The 18,776-nt window shown below is 37.3% G+C and overlaps 1 protein-coding gene across 1 annotated transcript; it reads right to left on the reverse strand.

The window, feature by feature from the left end:
* Nucleotides 1-10,606: 10,606 nt before the first annotated feature.
* LOC122813713 (transcription factor HES-5-like) lies at nucleotides 10,607-12,246 on the reverse strand. The gene is made up of 3 exons (XM_044086179.1): nucleotides 12,122-12,246; nucleotides 11,706-11,880; nucleotides 10,607-11,136 (listed from the first exon to the last, which is right to left on the reverse strand). Exons 1-3 carry the CDS (start codon nucleotides 12,185-12,187, stop codon nucleotides 10,871-10,873), a joined length of 507 nt encoding a protein of 168 aa, XP_043942114.1. The 5' UTR covers nucleotides 12,188-12,246; the 3' UTR covers nucleotides 10,607-10,870.
* Between the last annotated feature and the right edge of the window lie 6,530 nt (nucleotides 12,247-18,776).

Consider the following 18,776-nt stretch of genomic DNA (forward strand, 5'->3'; position numbering starts at 1 on the left):
TCCTGGAAACTATCACCCCATAAGCCTGACCAGCTTGGTCTGCAAAGCTATGGAAAGAATCATCATGGACCTCATAAAAAAAGATATTGGGGACCTACAGACACTGGATCTTACCCAGTTTGGCTTTGTTAAGGGCAGATCCTGCCTCTTAAACCTGGTCGATTTCTTTGAAACAATCACCAAGGCCATTGACGAGGGGAAGGTGGTCCACACAGCCTACCTAGACCTCGCAAAAGCCTTTGATACAATACCCCACTCGGGCATTATAGATAAGCTCACCAACTTAAATATAAACCCCTATGTCACTAGATGGGTTGCAAACTGTCTCAAGGACAGAACTCACATGGTTAGAATTGCTGGAGCCATGTCAGACTCCAAACCAGTTACAAGTGGCGTCCCACAAGGCTCAGTCCTGGGACCTCTCCTGTTTGGTATATATTTCTCGGAGGTACAGGCCAACACGGAAGGACTGTGGCTGACCAAGTTCACAGATGACTGCAAACTGGGCGCTATAATCGACTCTCCAGCCGACACAAGCATCCTCCAAAAGGGCCTCATAGAAACAGACAACTGGTGCCAGAGCCATGGCCACAAGCTAAACACCAAAAAGTGTATAGTCATCCCCTTTGGCAAAAACAAAGTGCCCACAAATTACCACATAGGTGGTAATCCATTAAGTACAGAAGAAGTAATTAGGAACCTGGGGACCCAAGTTGATAGCAATCTCTCATTTGACAACCATGTGGCCAAAGTGGTTAGAAAAACATTTTATATAGCCCACCTAATCATGAAGGGATTCACATCTAGATCAGGGGAGGTCATCGTGCCTCTTTACTCATCCCTCATCAGGCCCATAATTGAGTACAATGCCCCTTTTGGGATGTACCTTACCAGACACCTGCAGCAACTGGAAAGACCCCAAAAGTACCTCACCAAGAGGATCAAAGGGCTCAAACAGATGCCATATGCTGCCTGGTTAAAGAAACTCCAGCTCTACTCAGTGGCATACCGCCTGCTCAGAGGCGATCTGTGCCTGGCGTATAAAGCCATGTCCAACCTGGAATTAATGGACATGCTGCACCTCAGAAAATCCAAATCCCATCGAGCTACACGCTCGAGAGACTTGAACCTCAGCACTGAAATAAATAGGACATGCTGGAGGGACAGATTCATAACCCAGAGGCTCCCTTCACTCTGGAATAAAATCCCAGTCCAGGTTAGGCAGAGTCCCTCATTGACTCTCTTCAAGAGGAATCTTGATGAGTGGATGGGGGATCGTAGGTTTACCCCAGGTATCACTTCTGTGTCACTGTTAGACAGAGGCACAGTATACTAACCTCGAAAAAGGGCATAGCAAAATTAATTTAAAATGGGTGGCGAAAGCCAAACACATTCTGGCTAGGCTTATAAATGCCCTAGGGCAGATAGCCTAGTATGAACCTATGAACCTATGAATACTCAGCTCTTGGAACATTGCTATAGCATAGGCATGCTGGAGTCATAATGATGAATGATACAGAGGTGTGAGTGCCCCCTGCTGGTATTCCAAACTGTTGCATCCACATAAGAGGAAAGTCAGGATAATAAAGTCAGCTAGTGTGGAAATGCATTCTAATATGTAAATTGCCAATAAAAGAAAATGATTTTGCCCTTGTAAATATTTCACACTGCTAAGCAGATAAAGAACTTATGGAAGAATTTATGCTGTTAAGTAACTATTCAGGAATAACCTGAAAATTCATTCTACTTCATTTTTATAGAACATTGGCTATTCTTACATAATGTTCAGGGGAACGCAGTCTGAATATGGCTCATTTCTAATGTTTAATGTTCACGCACCTCTTCATTCCATATTGTAAACTTTACCTTGCGAGATGGAAATAAAAAATGTGGTGGGTGTGTTTCTTTGTGGTGGAAACTGCAGTGAATTGCTGTGACTAATTTAAATCTCACAACTGATCTTCCTGCCTGAATTAGAAGACCAGGCTATCTTGCCTCTCCATATTTGGAGTTTCTAACAAATACTTTATACTACTTAACCTACTGTTTCACTGGAACTACTATTTCACTGTCAGTCTGTTTCTACTTTGACTGCAGCTGCCAGATTAAAAGATGGAATTTTGTAACTGTGAAACAGTATGGTTTCAGTTTAAGGAGTCTAAGATCTCATATACACAGCAATATTGCTATACTAAGGGGCAAATGAAACAACTGTGACAAAAGTGAGAGATTAGTGTACCAAACTTTAAGGAAAGGCACATCAAAATATTTAGATTTCAAGCAATTGTGTTTCAGTTTCCAGTTTTTATGTATATGATTTGAACAGATATTTTTTCTGAAAGTAAAAAAAAAATACAAATGTATAATTAATAATTAATTAAGCATTCATATGGATATTGCTATGACACATCTTTATGGAATAAAATAAGATAACACTTTATTCTTCAACAAATTGTTTATTTGTATGGATATTCATGAAGGAAATAGCAAGTATTTTATTTTACAAAAAAAAACTTTTGTAATACAGGAATTAAATGTGCTATGCAGATGTATTTAGAACTAATGATACAGCATTTCTGTAATCAGCCAAGTATATTCACTGTGTCAGTAACAGTTACAGCTGTAGAACAAGTCATACAGTGGAAAATAAAACACAGCAGGACAAGCATGCTACTGACGTTTATGTTTTTGAGCTGTGTCAGAAATCTGCACATTCTTATTCAACAAATATTAACTTGCTGCATATATATACTACCGTATGTTTCTCATAGTGAAAAATAACAGTATATAATGAATATTTGGATATCCAAATAATCAGCTACCATCAATATTATAGCTGCGCAACTTTATAAAAGTCAGAATGAATGTTTCTGCATGCAATGCTAATGGTTAGAATTACGTATAGCAAATTTAAAATGTAATATCTGTAAAATGTAACTTACTGGAGCAGCCCTTCAGTATGAAAGATATTCATTTGATTATAAAATCACAGATGAATTTACAATGGATTTGTATCTGGAATACAACATGAGCAGAGCTCTATTTTATAAAATGGTTCCTCATAAATTTGTAGATACACACTTAAACAATATGTTTCACTAAGTATCTCAGAGTAATACTCCTACATTTGTTTGTCAGTTACAGAAGTAACTACATTGTTAACATGTAATAGCAACAATGGAAATCTTCACAGAAGATACAGTTTCAGTATATATATATATATATATATATATATATATATATATATATATATATATATATATATATATATACACACACACACACACACACACACACACACACACACACACACACACACACACACACACACACACACACACACACACACACACACACACACACACACACACACACACACACACGCACACTGTATACATTACCATAACAAATAATAATAACTGTCCCCACCTTAGCACATACACCATTTTAATGATTATGGAGAACAACCTTCAATGTGAGGGAATAAAGAAAGAAACAGTCACTTTATAAAATATCTTCCGGGAACTAAATATTTCCTACTGAAAAAGGCAGAACAACCTTCAGTGAGGCACATCTTCCTCTGGTTTCACAACTGTAAGTCCATCACAGAATGTTCTAGTTTAGCCAGGGTCTCCAGACTGGTGTGGTAGTGCACAGGGTGGACTGCTGGGGGAGGAGTTGACATGGAGATGATGTCACTGGGGATTCAGAGGGGCTGATGTGCCCAGTAACACTTGCTGCTTGTTGGAAATGGTTCTGCATTTTCATCTGAATTTCCTTTCTAATTTCATGGCGAGAGATGAAGTTGACTGTCTCTAATAAACATCTGGAATAACCTTCCTTGTAATCTTGCTGGGAGCTGCTTTGTACTAATACTTTGGCTAGAAAATAAAATAAACTGATTTACCTTTTTGACATAAAGTAAATAAGTTAGCATATTATATATTTCACTGAATTTCTCTCTCTCTCTCTCTCTCTCTCTCTCTCTCACTCTCTAACATACTGATAGCCAGACCTCATGACTTACTGTATTGCTTTTATAGGTAGAGACAATGAATGGCTGTTAGTAGTGCACCCAGCATAATAATAATAATAATAATAATAATAATAATAACAATAATAATAATAATAATAATATAATAATAATAATAATAATATAATAGGTGTTGCTTTACACAGACAGTTGCCTAGTTCTGTTTTTTTTCTGAGAAACATCTCACATCAAGACTATGAAACCCTTGCTCAGAAGAGAAAATAAATGATTTTGAACCCATTTGAAAGCCAGATCATCTACAAATACCATAACTTGACACTATCCTTAAATAATTTTACAGGCTTGGTATATATTTAAGATGTTCTCGGATAAATATGATATGCATACAGACAGCTGCCCTGTATAACTGTTCTTACTACTGATACATATAGAGCACTTGCATGAAATTAATGGGTCTGCTGTACCGCAGAGGAAAACTCACCTTTGATCTGCATTTTTAAGAAGATCACAGTCATTTCCAGTATGTCACCCTTCTCCAGTTTGGAGCTGGGATGTTGGATTGGAAACTCCTTTTCCAGTATTTGTCTGAGCTTCTTAATACTGCTGTTAATATGGTCTCTCCTGTTCTTTTCAACTTGTGGTTTCTGGGGCTGTGGGGAAAAGCAACAAAGAGTTTAATAAAATATGTTAAATGAACTTAAGCTCAATTTATTATGAACAGAATAAATCATTATATGTATTAAGTAAATATTTTTAATTACCATTAATATTTCTGTTATTTAGCAGCAGGCACATTTCTATGGCTCTATATTGTTATACAAACTATTGTTAATCATAACATGCATGTTATGATTGTACTTAGTTTCAGTTTTTCCTTGTTAGTTATTGAATCAGCAATATATGCCTTAGTTAGATAGTCATGCTCCATTCTTATTTGCTTCTTGTTTTACAATAAAAAATTGATCTTCAGTGTATGATGGCCTGAGTAATGTCTGTAAAGTGGGACAGGAGATTAGCCCTATTTATTTATCCCTAGCAGTAGCGAAACCTGTGGGTGCCTGGTTTGGCATAGTTCCCCACACTCTGCAGCCAATCAGAGAGCACAGAGGAACAATAGAAGTGTGTCATGCTGAACAGAGAATTCCCAGTGCATAATAGATTTCTCCTAGATGGGCAGGTGCTGCTTCTGTTGGGACAATGGGAAAGAGCTCGTGACTGACATTTCAGGATATGGGAAAGAGTTAATTTTTAGTAAAATAGTTCTGCTGTTAGATATTTGACATTAATGACATTCCATTGACATCTGGTGTCTAATTCTGATCAAGTGAGATCATACCTCAGGGGGGAATCTGTGAATGGAGAGGATACATGTGCATCCAAAGTATAATTTTTCATATGCTTATCACTCTGTCTGTCGATTTATCTGATTAGCCCGTTTCATAGCTAATGTATCCATCTGATATAGATCCATTTGTCTGCCTCACTATTTATCTGTTTATATATTCATATATGTTGCAATTTCTTAGTCAGGAGGTATGCGACTGCCTCCCTGTCTGCCTACAGGCATAATATTTATGTTTGATAGTATTCCGATAGTGCCTATATACATTCAAGATGTGGCTGTGAATTTCCATGTTCCACTGAGATCTGGTGTCTAATTCTGATCAAGTGAGATCATACCGCAGGGGGGAATCTGTGAATGGAAAGGATACATGTGCATCCAAAGTATAATTTTTCATAAGCTTATCACTCTGTCTGTTTATCTGATTAGCCCATTTCCTAGCTAATATATCCATCTGATATAGACCCATTTGTCTGCCTCACTATTTATCTCTCTATATATTTATATATGTTGCAATGTCTTAGTCAGGAGGTATGTGACTGCCTCCCTGTCTGCCTACAGGCACAATATTTATGTTTGATAGTATTCTGATAGTGCCTATATACATTCAAGATGTGGCTGTGACTTTCAATGTATCTCTCTAGTTAACTATCGATCTAAGAGCTAGCTGATTCCATATCTGTGATATGTTCCAATCTACACATTATATGACTGTGTGTATGCTGATCTGTTTATCAAATATGTTTTATTTCTACTGGTACCATAATGAACAAGAAGTAAAAACTACAATGACATCATCAGGCTGATGTGAACGATAGAACATCATATCTTGTAAAAGTACCATTCTCTGAAGACAAGTAATTTTAACACTTTCCGCAGTAAAAACCAAACGGTGCTGGCAAGAGTTACCTCCAACAACAATGAAATGAACATTAAAAAACAAGCAGGAGGTAGCAGCCACGGCTATGTAGAATAACAGCTTTATTAGTAAAAGAGGTGAGCGCTTTAGTGGCACCAGCCACTTCATCGATGAAGAAGTTATTCTACATAGCCGTGGCTGCTACCTCCTGCTTTGTTTTTTACTGTTAATTTTAACAGTTTACATATTAGCAGTAGGACATACAGCATATCAGTGAAAGAAACTGCTTTTATTTTAAAAACAAACAAAACAAAAATAAATTCATTAGATATGATAACTCTTATATGCAATGTGGTATTGCAAGTGAGTTATCTTTTAATATTACTTGTATTTTCATTCATTTTTCCCACATAAATGTAACTATTTCTGTTTTTATATGTGCCCTTATGTGATGACAATTTTCATAAATGCGTTCTCCATCTGTATTGTTTTTTGCATTGTTGTATATTCTTGAATGTTTCTTAAATATTTGTATTCGTCTTTGTTTCAGTCAGAAATATTGGATTACCACTTTCATGTACAATACATTTTACCTACAAAGGTTACAATTAAATTTATAATCAAATGTTTTCATGATTGTAAAGTATCACGAACAAATTCCTTTTCCTTAAATATGGCTGGGCATAGAAATAAATAATCTACAAACAGTTTGCCCATCTCTTTGTCTGTGAACAGGTGTATCATCCAGTAAGTCTTAGATGCCAGGAGTAGAATTCGGTTTAGCTAGACAGTATGTGTAGGTCATGAGTCCTGCTTGAGCCACTGTCCACATTATTGCAAGCTACTACCCTCCATGTAGTTTGTTAGTGGCTGTCCTAACATCACTACAATGATCGGGACATAGTTGACTACTCATGTTTGTACAGAGACATCATACAAAAGCTAGTAGACATATCTCATGTGAAATCAAGGAGCATGCATGGAATATTTGCCTCAGTAGACACAAAGGTTTATGTCATACTATGCATCCTGGCAATGGGGATGGTCAGCATTTGACAGTGTACACATTAGGAGCTTTTCAAGTCCTGTTTGGTCCCCTAATAGATCATATACATTTCTGAGTACATATGTGGACAAGGGCATGTGTGGAAGACTGTCGATACCAGCCAACATTTGCCTCCAAACTCTCCTCAGTCCCTTGTGGCAGGTACAGTCCTGTGTACTGCTTTATGCTAAGTGTTCCACCACTGGGCTATAGTGTTGCAGCTTTGGCCATGCTGACTTTTGTGCATGTGCCACTATCATGGTCATTGCTCAATGTACCAGAGGCCCACCATCCCCTGTAATCTGATGTCTTGTCTGTGTGAAGATGGCACATTACGTGTACACTTACATAACAGGTCTATGACAGAATCAATCTGTTCCGTGCACCCTAGTTAGATGACTCCCCACCATATAGTTGCAGCCTACCCTGCCTGTTTCCTGTGCCCTTGTAAGATGACTCCTCCCCCCTCAACATGATTGTACCTTGTCCTGCCTGTTCTTTGTGTCCTGGCTAGATAACTCCCAATCATAAGGTGTCCCACATGTTCCTTATACCCTGACAAATTAGTAACTATACTGTTGTTGATGAGTAACATTTACTGCTAACTCTATATGCTTAACTAGCAAGTATACCCTCTGTTCAAAACTTGATACCCACTTTCATGCATAGCAAATGATGATGAATGCTGGCCCTCTAAAAAGTCACTCACATGTGAGTCTTTTCATAGGAAGTGATGCAGAGGAGGATTAGACTGCAACCACAGCCAAAAAGAAATGTAGCTGATATTGTTATTTTCTATTCCATGATTTTTAAAGAATGTACAGCAAGTGATGCCCCTGTATACTTAATAAGTACATGCATTTTGTGTCCATGTTGTACCCTGCGACATTGAAACTCATTAGTTCCATGTAAGTAATTCCATGTTTGAGTAGGATCTATAAATCTCTGTTGTAGGCATTAATTTGGGTCACAGTTTCTCAGCTTTTGTCACAGTGAACCTCCATGAAACCTGACACTTCCTTAGGTATCAGGAAACTTTATCTGCAGACACACACACACACACACACACACACACACACACACACACACACACACACACACACACACACACACACACACACACACACACACACACACACACACACACACACACACACACACACACACACACACACACACACACACACACACACACACACACACACACACACACTCACACATTTTGGGTATCTTATTTATTTATTTATTTTCCATTTGTTTACTGGGAAAGTCCAACTGGGCTTAAATAACCCATTTTCAGAGAAGGCCCATGGAGAAAATCTCCATAATATATACAACACAATTTCTAAGATACATTGATACACCTGTACAATATTTGAACAGTAGATGGTTAGTGTAAGTTAAATAATGTAGGTTTCATAAGAGAAAAAAGTGCCAGGATAAGTATGACCAATTATGAAATCCAGAATACCATCAATAAGGCTTGGTGAGCTGGCAATCTTCCTGGCAGTTATTACTACTGTGGGACAAAACTCTGAATACTCAGCTCTTGGAACATTGCTATAGCATAAGCATGCTGGAGTCATAATGCTGAATAATACAGAGTTATGAGTGCCCCCTGCTGGCATTCCAAACTGATGCATCCACATAAGAGGAAAGTCAGGATAATAAAGTCAGCTAATGTGGAAATGCATTCTAATATGTAAATTGCCAATAAAAGAAAATGATTTTGCCCTTGTAAATATTTCACACTGCTAAGCAGATAAAGAACTTATGGAAGAATTTATGCTGTTAAGTAACTATTCAGGAATAACCTGAAAATTCATTCTACTTAATTTTTATAGGACATTGGCTATTCTTACTATATGTTCAGGGGAACGCAGTCTGAATATGGCTCATTTCTAATGTTTAATGTTCACCCACCTCTTCATTCCATATTGTAAACTTTACCTTGTGAGATGGAAATAAAAAATGTGGTGGGTGTGTTGCTTTGTGGTGGAAACTGCAGTGAATTGCTGTGACTAATTTAAATATCACAACTGATCTTCCTGCCTGAATTAGAAGACCAGGCTATCTTGCCTCTCCATATTTGGAGTTTCTAACAAATACTTTATACTACTTAACCTACTGTTTCACTGGAACTACTATTTCACTGTCAGTCTGTTTATACTTTGACTGCAGCTGCCAAATTAAAAGATGTAATTTTGTAACTGTGAAACAGAATGGTTTCAGTTTAAGGAGTCTAAAATCTCATATACACAGCAATATTGCTATACTAAGGAGCAAATGAAACAACTGTGACGAAAGTGAGAGATTAGTGTTCCAAAGTTTAAGGAAAGGCACATCAAAATGTTTAGATTTCAAGCAATTGTGTTTCAGTTTGCAGTTTTTATGTATATGATTCAAACAGATATTTTTTCTGAAAGTAAAAAAAAAATACAAACGTATAATTAATAATTAATTAAGCATTCATATGGATATTGCTATGACACATCTTTATGGAATAAAATAAGATAACACTTTGTTCTTCAACAAATTGTTTATTTATATGGATATTCATGAAGGAAATAGCAAGTATTTTATTTTACAAAAAAAACTTTTGTAATACAAGAACTAAATGTGCTATGCAGATGTATTTAGAACTAATGATACAGCATTTCTGTAATCAGCCAAGTATATTCACTGTGTCAGTAACAGTTACAGCTGTAGAACAAGTCATCCAGTGGAAAATAAAACACAGCAGGACAAGCATGCTACTGACGTTTATGTTTTTGTGTTGCGTCAGAAATCTGCACATTCTTATTCAACAAATATTAACTTGCTGCATATATATATACTACCGTATGTTTCTCATAGTGAAAAATAACAGTATATAATGAATATTTGGATATCCAAATAATCAGCTACCATCAATATTATAGCTGCACAACTTTATAAAAGTCAGAATGAATGTTTCTGCATGCAATGCAAATGGTTAGAATTACGTATAGCAAATTTAAAATGTAATATCTGTAAAATGTAACTTACTGGAGCAGCCCTTCAGTATGAAAGATATTCATTTGATTATAAAATCACAGATGAATTTACAATGGATTTGTATCTAGAATACAACATGAGCAGAGCTCTATTTTATAAAATGGTTCCACATAAATTTGTAGATACACACTTAAACAATATGTTTCACTAAGTATCTCAGAGTAATACTCCTACATTTGTTTGTCAGTTACAGAAGTAACTACATTGTTAACATGTAATAGCAACAATGGAAATCTTCTTCACAGAAGATACAGTTTCAGTATATATATATATATATATATATATATATATATATATATATATATATATATATATATATACACACACACACACACACACACACACACACACACACACACACACACACTGAATACATTACCATAACAAATAATAATAACTGTCCCCACCTTAGCACATACACCACTTTGATGATTATGGATAAACAACCTTCAATGTGAAGGAATAAAGAAAGAAACAGTCACTTTATAAAATATCTTCCGGGAACTAAATATTTCCTACTGAAAAAGGCAGAAAAACCTTCAATGAGGCACATCTCCCTCTGGTTTCACAACTGTAAGTCCATCACAGAATGTTCTAGTTTAGCCAGGGTCTCCAGACTGGTGTGGTAGTGTACAGGGTGGACTGCTGGGGGAGGAGCTGACATGGAGATGATGTCACTGGGGATTCAGAGGGGCTGATGTGCCCAGTAATACCTGCTGCTTGTTGGAAATGGTTCTGCATTTTCATCTGAATTTCCTTTCTAACTTCAGGGTGAGAGATGAAGTTGACTGTCGCTTTTAAACATGTGGAATAACCTTCCTTGTAATCTTGCTGGGAGCTGCTTTGTACTAATACTTTGGCTAGAAAATAAAATAAACTGATTTACCTTTTGACATAAAGTAAATAAGTTAGCATAGTATACATTTCACTGAATCTCTCTCTCTCTCTCTCTCTCTCTCACTCTCTAACATACTGATAGCCAGACCTTATGACTTACTGTATTGCTTTTATAGGTAGAGACAATGAATGTCTGTGAGTAGTACACCCAGCGTAATAATAATAATAATAATAATAATAGTAATAATAATAGGTGTTGCTTTACACAGACAGTTGCCTAGTTCTGTTTTTTTTTTCTGAGAAACATCTCACATGAAGACTATGAAACACTCAGCTTAATTTCTTACACACACATTTGCTCAGAAAAGAAAATAAATGATTTTGAACCCATTTGAAAGCCAAATAATCTACAAATACCATAACCTGACACTATCATTAAGTAATTTTACAGGCTTGGTATATATTTAAGATGTTCTCAGATAAATATGACATGCATACAGACAGCTGCCCTGTATAACTGTTCTTACTACTGATACATATAGAGCACTTGCATGAAATTAATGGGTCTGCTGTAATGCAGAGGAAAACTTACCTTTGATCTGCATCTGTGTTTTTAAGAAGATCACAGCCATTTCCAGTACGTCAGCTTTCTCCAGTTTGGAGCTGGGATGCTGGATTGGAAACTCCTTTTCCAGTATTTTCCTGAGCTTCTCAATACTGCTATTAATACGGTCTCTCCTCATCTTTTCAACTTGTGGTTTCCTGAGCTGTGGGGAAAAGCAACAAATAGTTTAATAATATAAGTTAAATGATCTTAGGCTCAATTTATTATGAACAGAATAAATTATTATATGTATTAAGTAAATATTTTCTAATCACCATTATTATTTCTGCTGTTTAACTGCAGGCACATTTCTAATACTCCACATTGTTATACAAATAATTATTAAGCATAATAAAGTATCTTTAACATGCATGCTATTAATTAAATGTATGATTAATACTTACTTTCAGTTTTTCCTTGTTAGTTATTGAATCAGCAATATATGCCTTAGTTAGATTGTCAAGTCCCATTCTTATTTGTTTTCTGTTTTACAATAAAAAATTGTTCTTCAATGTAAGATCGCCTGTGGGTTGTCTGTAAAGTGGGACAGGAGATCAGCTCTATTTATTTATCCCTGGCAGTAGTGAAACCTGTGGGTGCCTGGTCTGGCATAGTTTCCCACACTCTGCAGCCAATCAGAGAGCACAGAGGAACAATAGAAGTGTGTCATGCTGAACAGAGAATTCCCAGAGCATAATAGATTTCTCCTAGATGGGCAGGTGCTTCTGTTGGGACAATGGGAAAGAGCGTATGACTGACATTTCAGGATGTGGGAAAGCGTTGATTTTCAGTAAAATAGTTCTGCTGTTAGATATCTGAGATTAATGACATTCCACTGACATCTGGTGTCTAATTCTGATCAGGTGAGATCATACTTCGGGGGAAATCTGTGAATGGAGAGGATACATGTGCATCCAAAGTATAATTTTTCGTATGTTTATCTCTGTTTATTTATCTGTTTAGCCAGTTTGCTAGCTAATATATCCATCTGATCTAGACCCATTTGTCTGCCTCTCTATTTATCTATTTATATATGTATATATGTTGCAATTTTTCAGTCAGGAGGTATGCAACTGCCTCCCTGTCTGCCTACAGGCACAATATTTATGTTTGATAGTATTCCGATAGTGCCTATATACATTCAAGATGTGGCTGTTTCTTTCAATGTATCTCTCTAGTTAACTATCGATCTCAGAGCTAGCTGTTTCCATATGTGTAATATGCTCCAGTCTGCACATTATATGACTGTTGTGTGTATGCTGATCTGTTTATGAAATGTCTTTCATTTGTACTGGTACCATAATGAATGAGAAGTGAAAACTACAATGATATCATCAGACTGATGTGAACGATAAAACATCATATCTTGTAAAAGTACCATTCTCGGAAGATAAGTAGTTGCAACATTTTTCATTTTAGCAGTAGGACATACAGCAAATCAATGAATGAAGCTGCTTTTATTTTAAAAACAAACAAAAATAAATTCATTAGACATGATTACCCTTATATGTAATGGGTTATTGCAAGTGAGTTACCTTTTTATATTACTTGTATTTTTATTCAGTTTTTCCCACATAAATATAACTATTTCATTTTGTATATGTGCTCCTCTGTGATAATTTTTATAAATGTGTTCTACAGCTGTATTGCTTTTTATTGCCGTATGCTCCTGAATAGTTCTTAAGTATTTGTATTGGTCTTTGAGTCATAAATCTTGGATTATCACTTTCATGTACAATAAATGTAGCCTACCAAGGTTGCAATTAAAGATTGTAAAGTATCATAAAAGGAGAATTCCTTTACCTTAAATATGGCTGGGCACAGAAATAAATAATCTGTGAACAGTTTGCCCATCTCCCTTGTCTGTGAACAGGTGTATCATCCAATCAATATTAGATGCCAGACGTAGAATTTAGTTTAGCTGGAGACTATGTGTTACTAGTGAGTGCTGTTTGAGCAAGTGTGCACATTCTTGCAAGCTACAACCTCCATGTCCTTTGTAGTGGCTGTCCTAACATCACTTCAATGACCGGGACATAGTTGACTACTCATCTTTATACAGGGACATCATACAAAAGCTAGTAGACATGTGCAGTTCTCGAATGAAATCAAGAGGGTGCATGGAATACCTGCCCAGTGGACACAAAGGTTTGAGTCATACTAACCATTCTAGCTATGGGGATGTTCAGCATTTGACAGGGGACACATTAGGAGTTTTTCCAAGTCCCTTTTGGTCCCCTAATAGTTCATGTACATTTTTGAGTACATTTGTGGACCATTGCACATGTGCAGGATTGCCCATACCAACCAACACATGCCTCCAAACTGTCCTCAGTACCTGTGGCAGGTACAGTCCTGTGTACTGCTGTATGTTAAGTGTTCTGCCACTGGACAATAGCGTTGCAGCTGTGGCCATGTGAGCCATGCATACTGACTCTTGTGCATGTGCCGCTATCATGGTCATTACCCAGTGTACCAGTAGCCCACCATCCCTTGTAACCTGACGTGTTGTCTATGTGGAGATGGCACATTATGTGAACACGTAGATAAGAGAACTATGACAAAATCAACCTGTTCCATGTACCCTGGTTGGCTGGCTCCCCACCAGACAGTTGCAGCCTACCCAGGCTGTTTCCTGTACCCTATTTGGATGACCCCCTCCCTCACAACATGACTGTAGCTTGTCCTGCCTCTTCTTTGTGCCCTGCCTATATGACTCCCGACCACATAGTAGTAGCCTGTCCCACACATTCCCTGTACCCTGACAAATTAGTTACTATACTGTTGCTGACGACTAATATTTACTGCTGACTCTATATACTAAACCACAAGTATACCCTCTGTTCAAATCATGACACCCACTTTCATGCATAGCAAAGTGATGATGAATGCTGGCACTCTAAAAAGTCACTCACATTTGAGTCTTTTCATAGGAAGTTATGAAGACAAGGATTAGACTGCAACCACAATCAGAAAGGAATGTAGCTGATATTGCTATTTTCCATTTCATAATTTTTAAAAGAATGTACAGCAAGTGGTCCCCCTGTATTGTTAATAAATACATGCATTTTGTGTCCCTGTTGTACCCTGAAACATTGAAACTCATTAGTTCCATGTAAGTAATTCCATATTTGAGCAGGATCTATAAATCTCTTTTGCAGGCATTAATTTAGGTCACAGCTTTTGTCACAGTGAAACTTCATGAAACCCCATGAAGGAGCCTCTGACACTCCTTAAGGTATCAGGAAACTCCTGTGGGGAGACTATATGCAGACACACACACACACACAAACACACACACACACACACACACACACACACACACACACACACACACACACACACACACACACACATCTCCATGACCTTTGTGAGAAGTATTCATATACCAGCAAGAGTGAAAGAGAAATTATGAACTTAGTGGCTGTAGTTCTGATGGATGCTCACGAACACTGTTAAGGAAGACTAACTCTCTCTACCCAGGTAACAATATCTGCCAGTTATTTTTAGGCTTTAGCAGGGACTTGCCTCCATTTATACATTTCTTTCATCAGTTAAGCAACTGGTCTTTGTTTTGGTGCCATTTCCCACACTGAACAGCCAGCCAATGAGCTAGAGAACAATTAAAGAAGGCTTTATTGTAGCGACAGCTGCTTAGCTGATGGTGACCGAGTCTGAGCTTTGAATGAGAGTCAATGCCATGGGAAAAACTGTTTTCTAAAACCCCAAACTCCCGCCAGATTTTTGAGATCAATAAAATTCCAGTGACATCTGGTATATCCTGCTATGTGAACTGTGCTCACATTTCAGAGAGATTTTGAAAATTAATAAAGAGAACCGATACATCCAGGACAAACGTCAGCTGCAGTTAACAAGTACAAGTGTAACTATTTCTAAGTAAAGGTTTAAAGAAGTAGTTTACCTCTGACTGGCAGCTGGAATGTGTGAAATGAACCCAATATTCTTACGAAATGCAATTGAACCTCTATTAATCAGCTATTGCAAAATTAACCTGAACAAAGTCACCAACATTTAGTGATATCAATGAGATGAAATACTTTTGTTTTATAAATAGTCTTGTAGATGAATATTCAGTACTTTGTTTGTAGTAAGGGATCTTATTAGCTTAATATTCGGTTCATGTCGATGACATTTTTTTTAAATTTTAATATAATATACAAACATGAATCAGACAATTGCAGTTCGGCATTTTCTAATAATTCTACACTTTCAGACATCAGTGTGTATTTTAATTTTCTAATTTGTTTATTTATTAGCTAAGTAAGTGAATTAGTCATCATGGACCTTTTCAGTTATGACCCAGGGGCACAGGGACAACTGCAAATGCAATATGTATGATTTCCATCAGTGGCGAATCCAAACATTACTGGAGGTTTGAAAAGAGACTAATGGAACAGACCCAAATAACAAACAGAGGAATGTCATGTGAAAGAAATAATGAAAACAGGGAAACAATGAGGTAGCAAACTGAGAGGACACAGAAAGAAAGGGTGAAGCAGAAAAAATAAACACAAAAGAAAGGATGTGAAGAAAAGCATTGGTTTAAGGCTCAGTGGCGTTGGTGTCTATGACATATCTCATTTTCTGGGTTAAGCCCTGTTTGCTGGTACTGTGCATGTTGAGTTTGCACATTTTCTCTTGCTACACCCGATTCCAATCCAAAAGATACTGGCTGATTAAGTGCTTTAAAAAGGCATGTCAAAGGAAATAGAACTTGTGACAAGGGTGGATTCTTCCTGTACACTACCCTGTTCCCTTTCTTGACAGACCATCTGGACTGGCATTAGCAGTTCAGCTCCTGAAATGGATAGTCTTATTATGGGACTGCAAGGCTAAACTCCATCAAAGAAGCTTCCTGTTCTGCACACTTGCCCTGGGTAACTATTTAAATGGTTGTCGTCTGCAATCACTGTGAACTTTCTGTCATACAGGTAGAGTGGAGGCTTTCACATAGCCGAGATTATGTACAGATGCAGACTTGCCTTTTCTATGGCTGCATAACATTCCTGCTTGCCTGGGTTGAAGTCTGCAGCCCATGTTCACAGTAGGGTACTCTTCTCCCTTTGAAGAAATCTGGATAAATACAGCCCAATAATTAAGACTGGCTAATATGGGGTCCAGCTGCCTGATCACATTGTGGTCTCTTGTTTCTGGTATGTTCTATAACAGGAGTGGCTCTGCCATACCCACGTGACATTTATTTAAACACCTTTATTAAATTATCACTTAAGACACTTAAGATATAGGTACTTGCATGGCACTTGTTTTTTTAAGCTCCTTTATTAAATCATCACTTAAGACATAGGTACCAACATGCCACTTGATTTTTAAACAACTTTATTAAATCATCACTTAAGACATAGATACCCACACGGCACTTGATTTTTAAATACCTTTATTAAATCATCACTTAAATCATAGGTACCCACGTGCCACTTGTGTTTTTAAACACCTTTATTAAATCATCTCTTAAGATATACTTACCCATGTGACATTTGTTTTTTAAACACCTTTATTAAAGTATCACAAGACATAGGTACCAACGTGACACTTGTGTTTGTAAACAACTTTATTAAATTATCACTCGATAGGCTAACACACATTAACAGAAACAAAAACAAACTATATTAATATTTTTTCTATTTACATACATTATACATCACACATCTTTTCTTTCTTTGTAATTATCAATTCAAAATTATCTGTGTGACACTTGTTGGCCTTAATAGTCAGTCCGGCCCTTTACAGACTGACCGAAACTTCCCTGACATATTGACCATGTTCTGGCCACGACTGGCTGTAGATTACAGTATCATTAGGCAAGGGGATAGCCTTCCAGTCCTGCTAAGCTAAAGTCCACCAGACTCTGGAATGTTAATTGGGCATCCTTCATTCCAAAAGTCATTTCAGTAGACTTGTATAATACAAAAGCATTCACAAATGTTAAACTCTCCCTGGCTGCAGGTGTCAACGATAGCTGCCAATAACCATTGTTCATGTCAGTAGTGGTTAGATACTTAGCCCCACCTAGCTGCTCTAAATGCTTCATCTGTTTTGGGTGTGTGTGACCATTTAGTATTTTGCATCCTCATAGAAACTTGTTCTGCCATCTTTCTTTGTCACCAGCATTACTAGTGAGACACAAGGACTGCTGGAGTCCTGGATTACCTTCCGTACCAACATGTTATGCAATTCCTCTCTCAGGGATTGCCTGTCTTGATCAGACACCATGTAAGGGGCTTGTTTGATGGAGTGCTGGGGTCCTGTATCCACATGGGGCTGCATTGGGCACACGATGGCTGTACTGTTTCATCTGTCTATTGCATGGTGTAAGTCTCTGACTCAGACAATAATGGCAACACAGCTCAGATGAGCCAGTAATCTATAGCATTTTGGCCTGAGTTTGATTCTCACAGTGCCCCTTGTATGCGGTGCGAATGAGTAAGTCACCTAGCCAGATGAAAAGGCGCCTGCATCATCCCTAAAAGAGGCTATTATATCAAGTGAGACATATCTAATTATCACAGGCTAAAACAAAAAGCAACACAAGACAAAGTAGAATTAAGGACTTTAATGGGATAGAGTGGCATGTATCTAAAACTTTATATAAATGGGATCAAATATTAATGGATGTGATTCAGGAGATATAGCTAGAAAAAAACAAAAAAGCTTATGCAAGACTCCTTGAGCAGAGACACTTTGCCAGATCTTTACAGACCGATACATTTCTTGGGTGGAAATTATCAGATGATAGTTTCATTCAATATAGTTACAGACAGAGGGAGTATTCCATCAATAATAATGAATTCGGACTTTAAGAAGGACACTGTAACAGAATTTCAGAATTACTAGGGCAGGACAAAAGCAAATGAAATTGCTGGCTACACTATGGGATTTATGTCTCTGGGGGAGCAGTGATATGGTGACAGGGCAAATAAACAAATGGTAAAACTACTACTGTTTTACAAAGGAGGCAAGGAAGCAGACTGAAGGACCATAATGAAGAGAATGAGAAAGTGGAAAGGTATAATGAGAAAT

The sequence above is a fragment of the Protopterus annectens genome, chromosome 10.part0 (genome assembly GCF_019279795.1).
Source record: "Protopterus annectens isolate FY-2018-M chromosome 10.part0, PAN1.0, whole genome shotgun sequence".
NCBI lineage: Eukaryota > Metazoa > Chordata > Ceratodontiformes > Protopteridae > Protopterus > Protopterus annectens.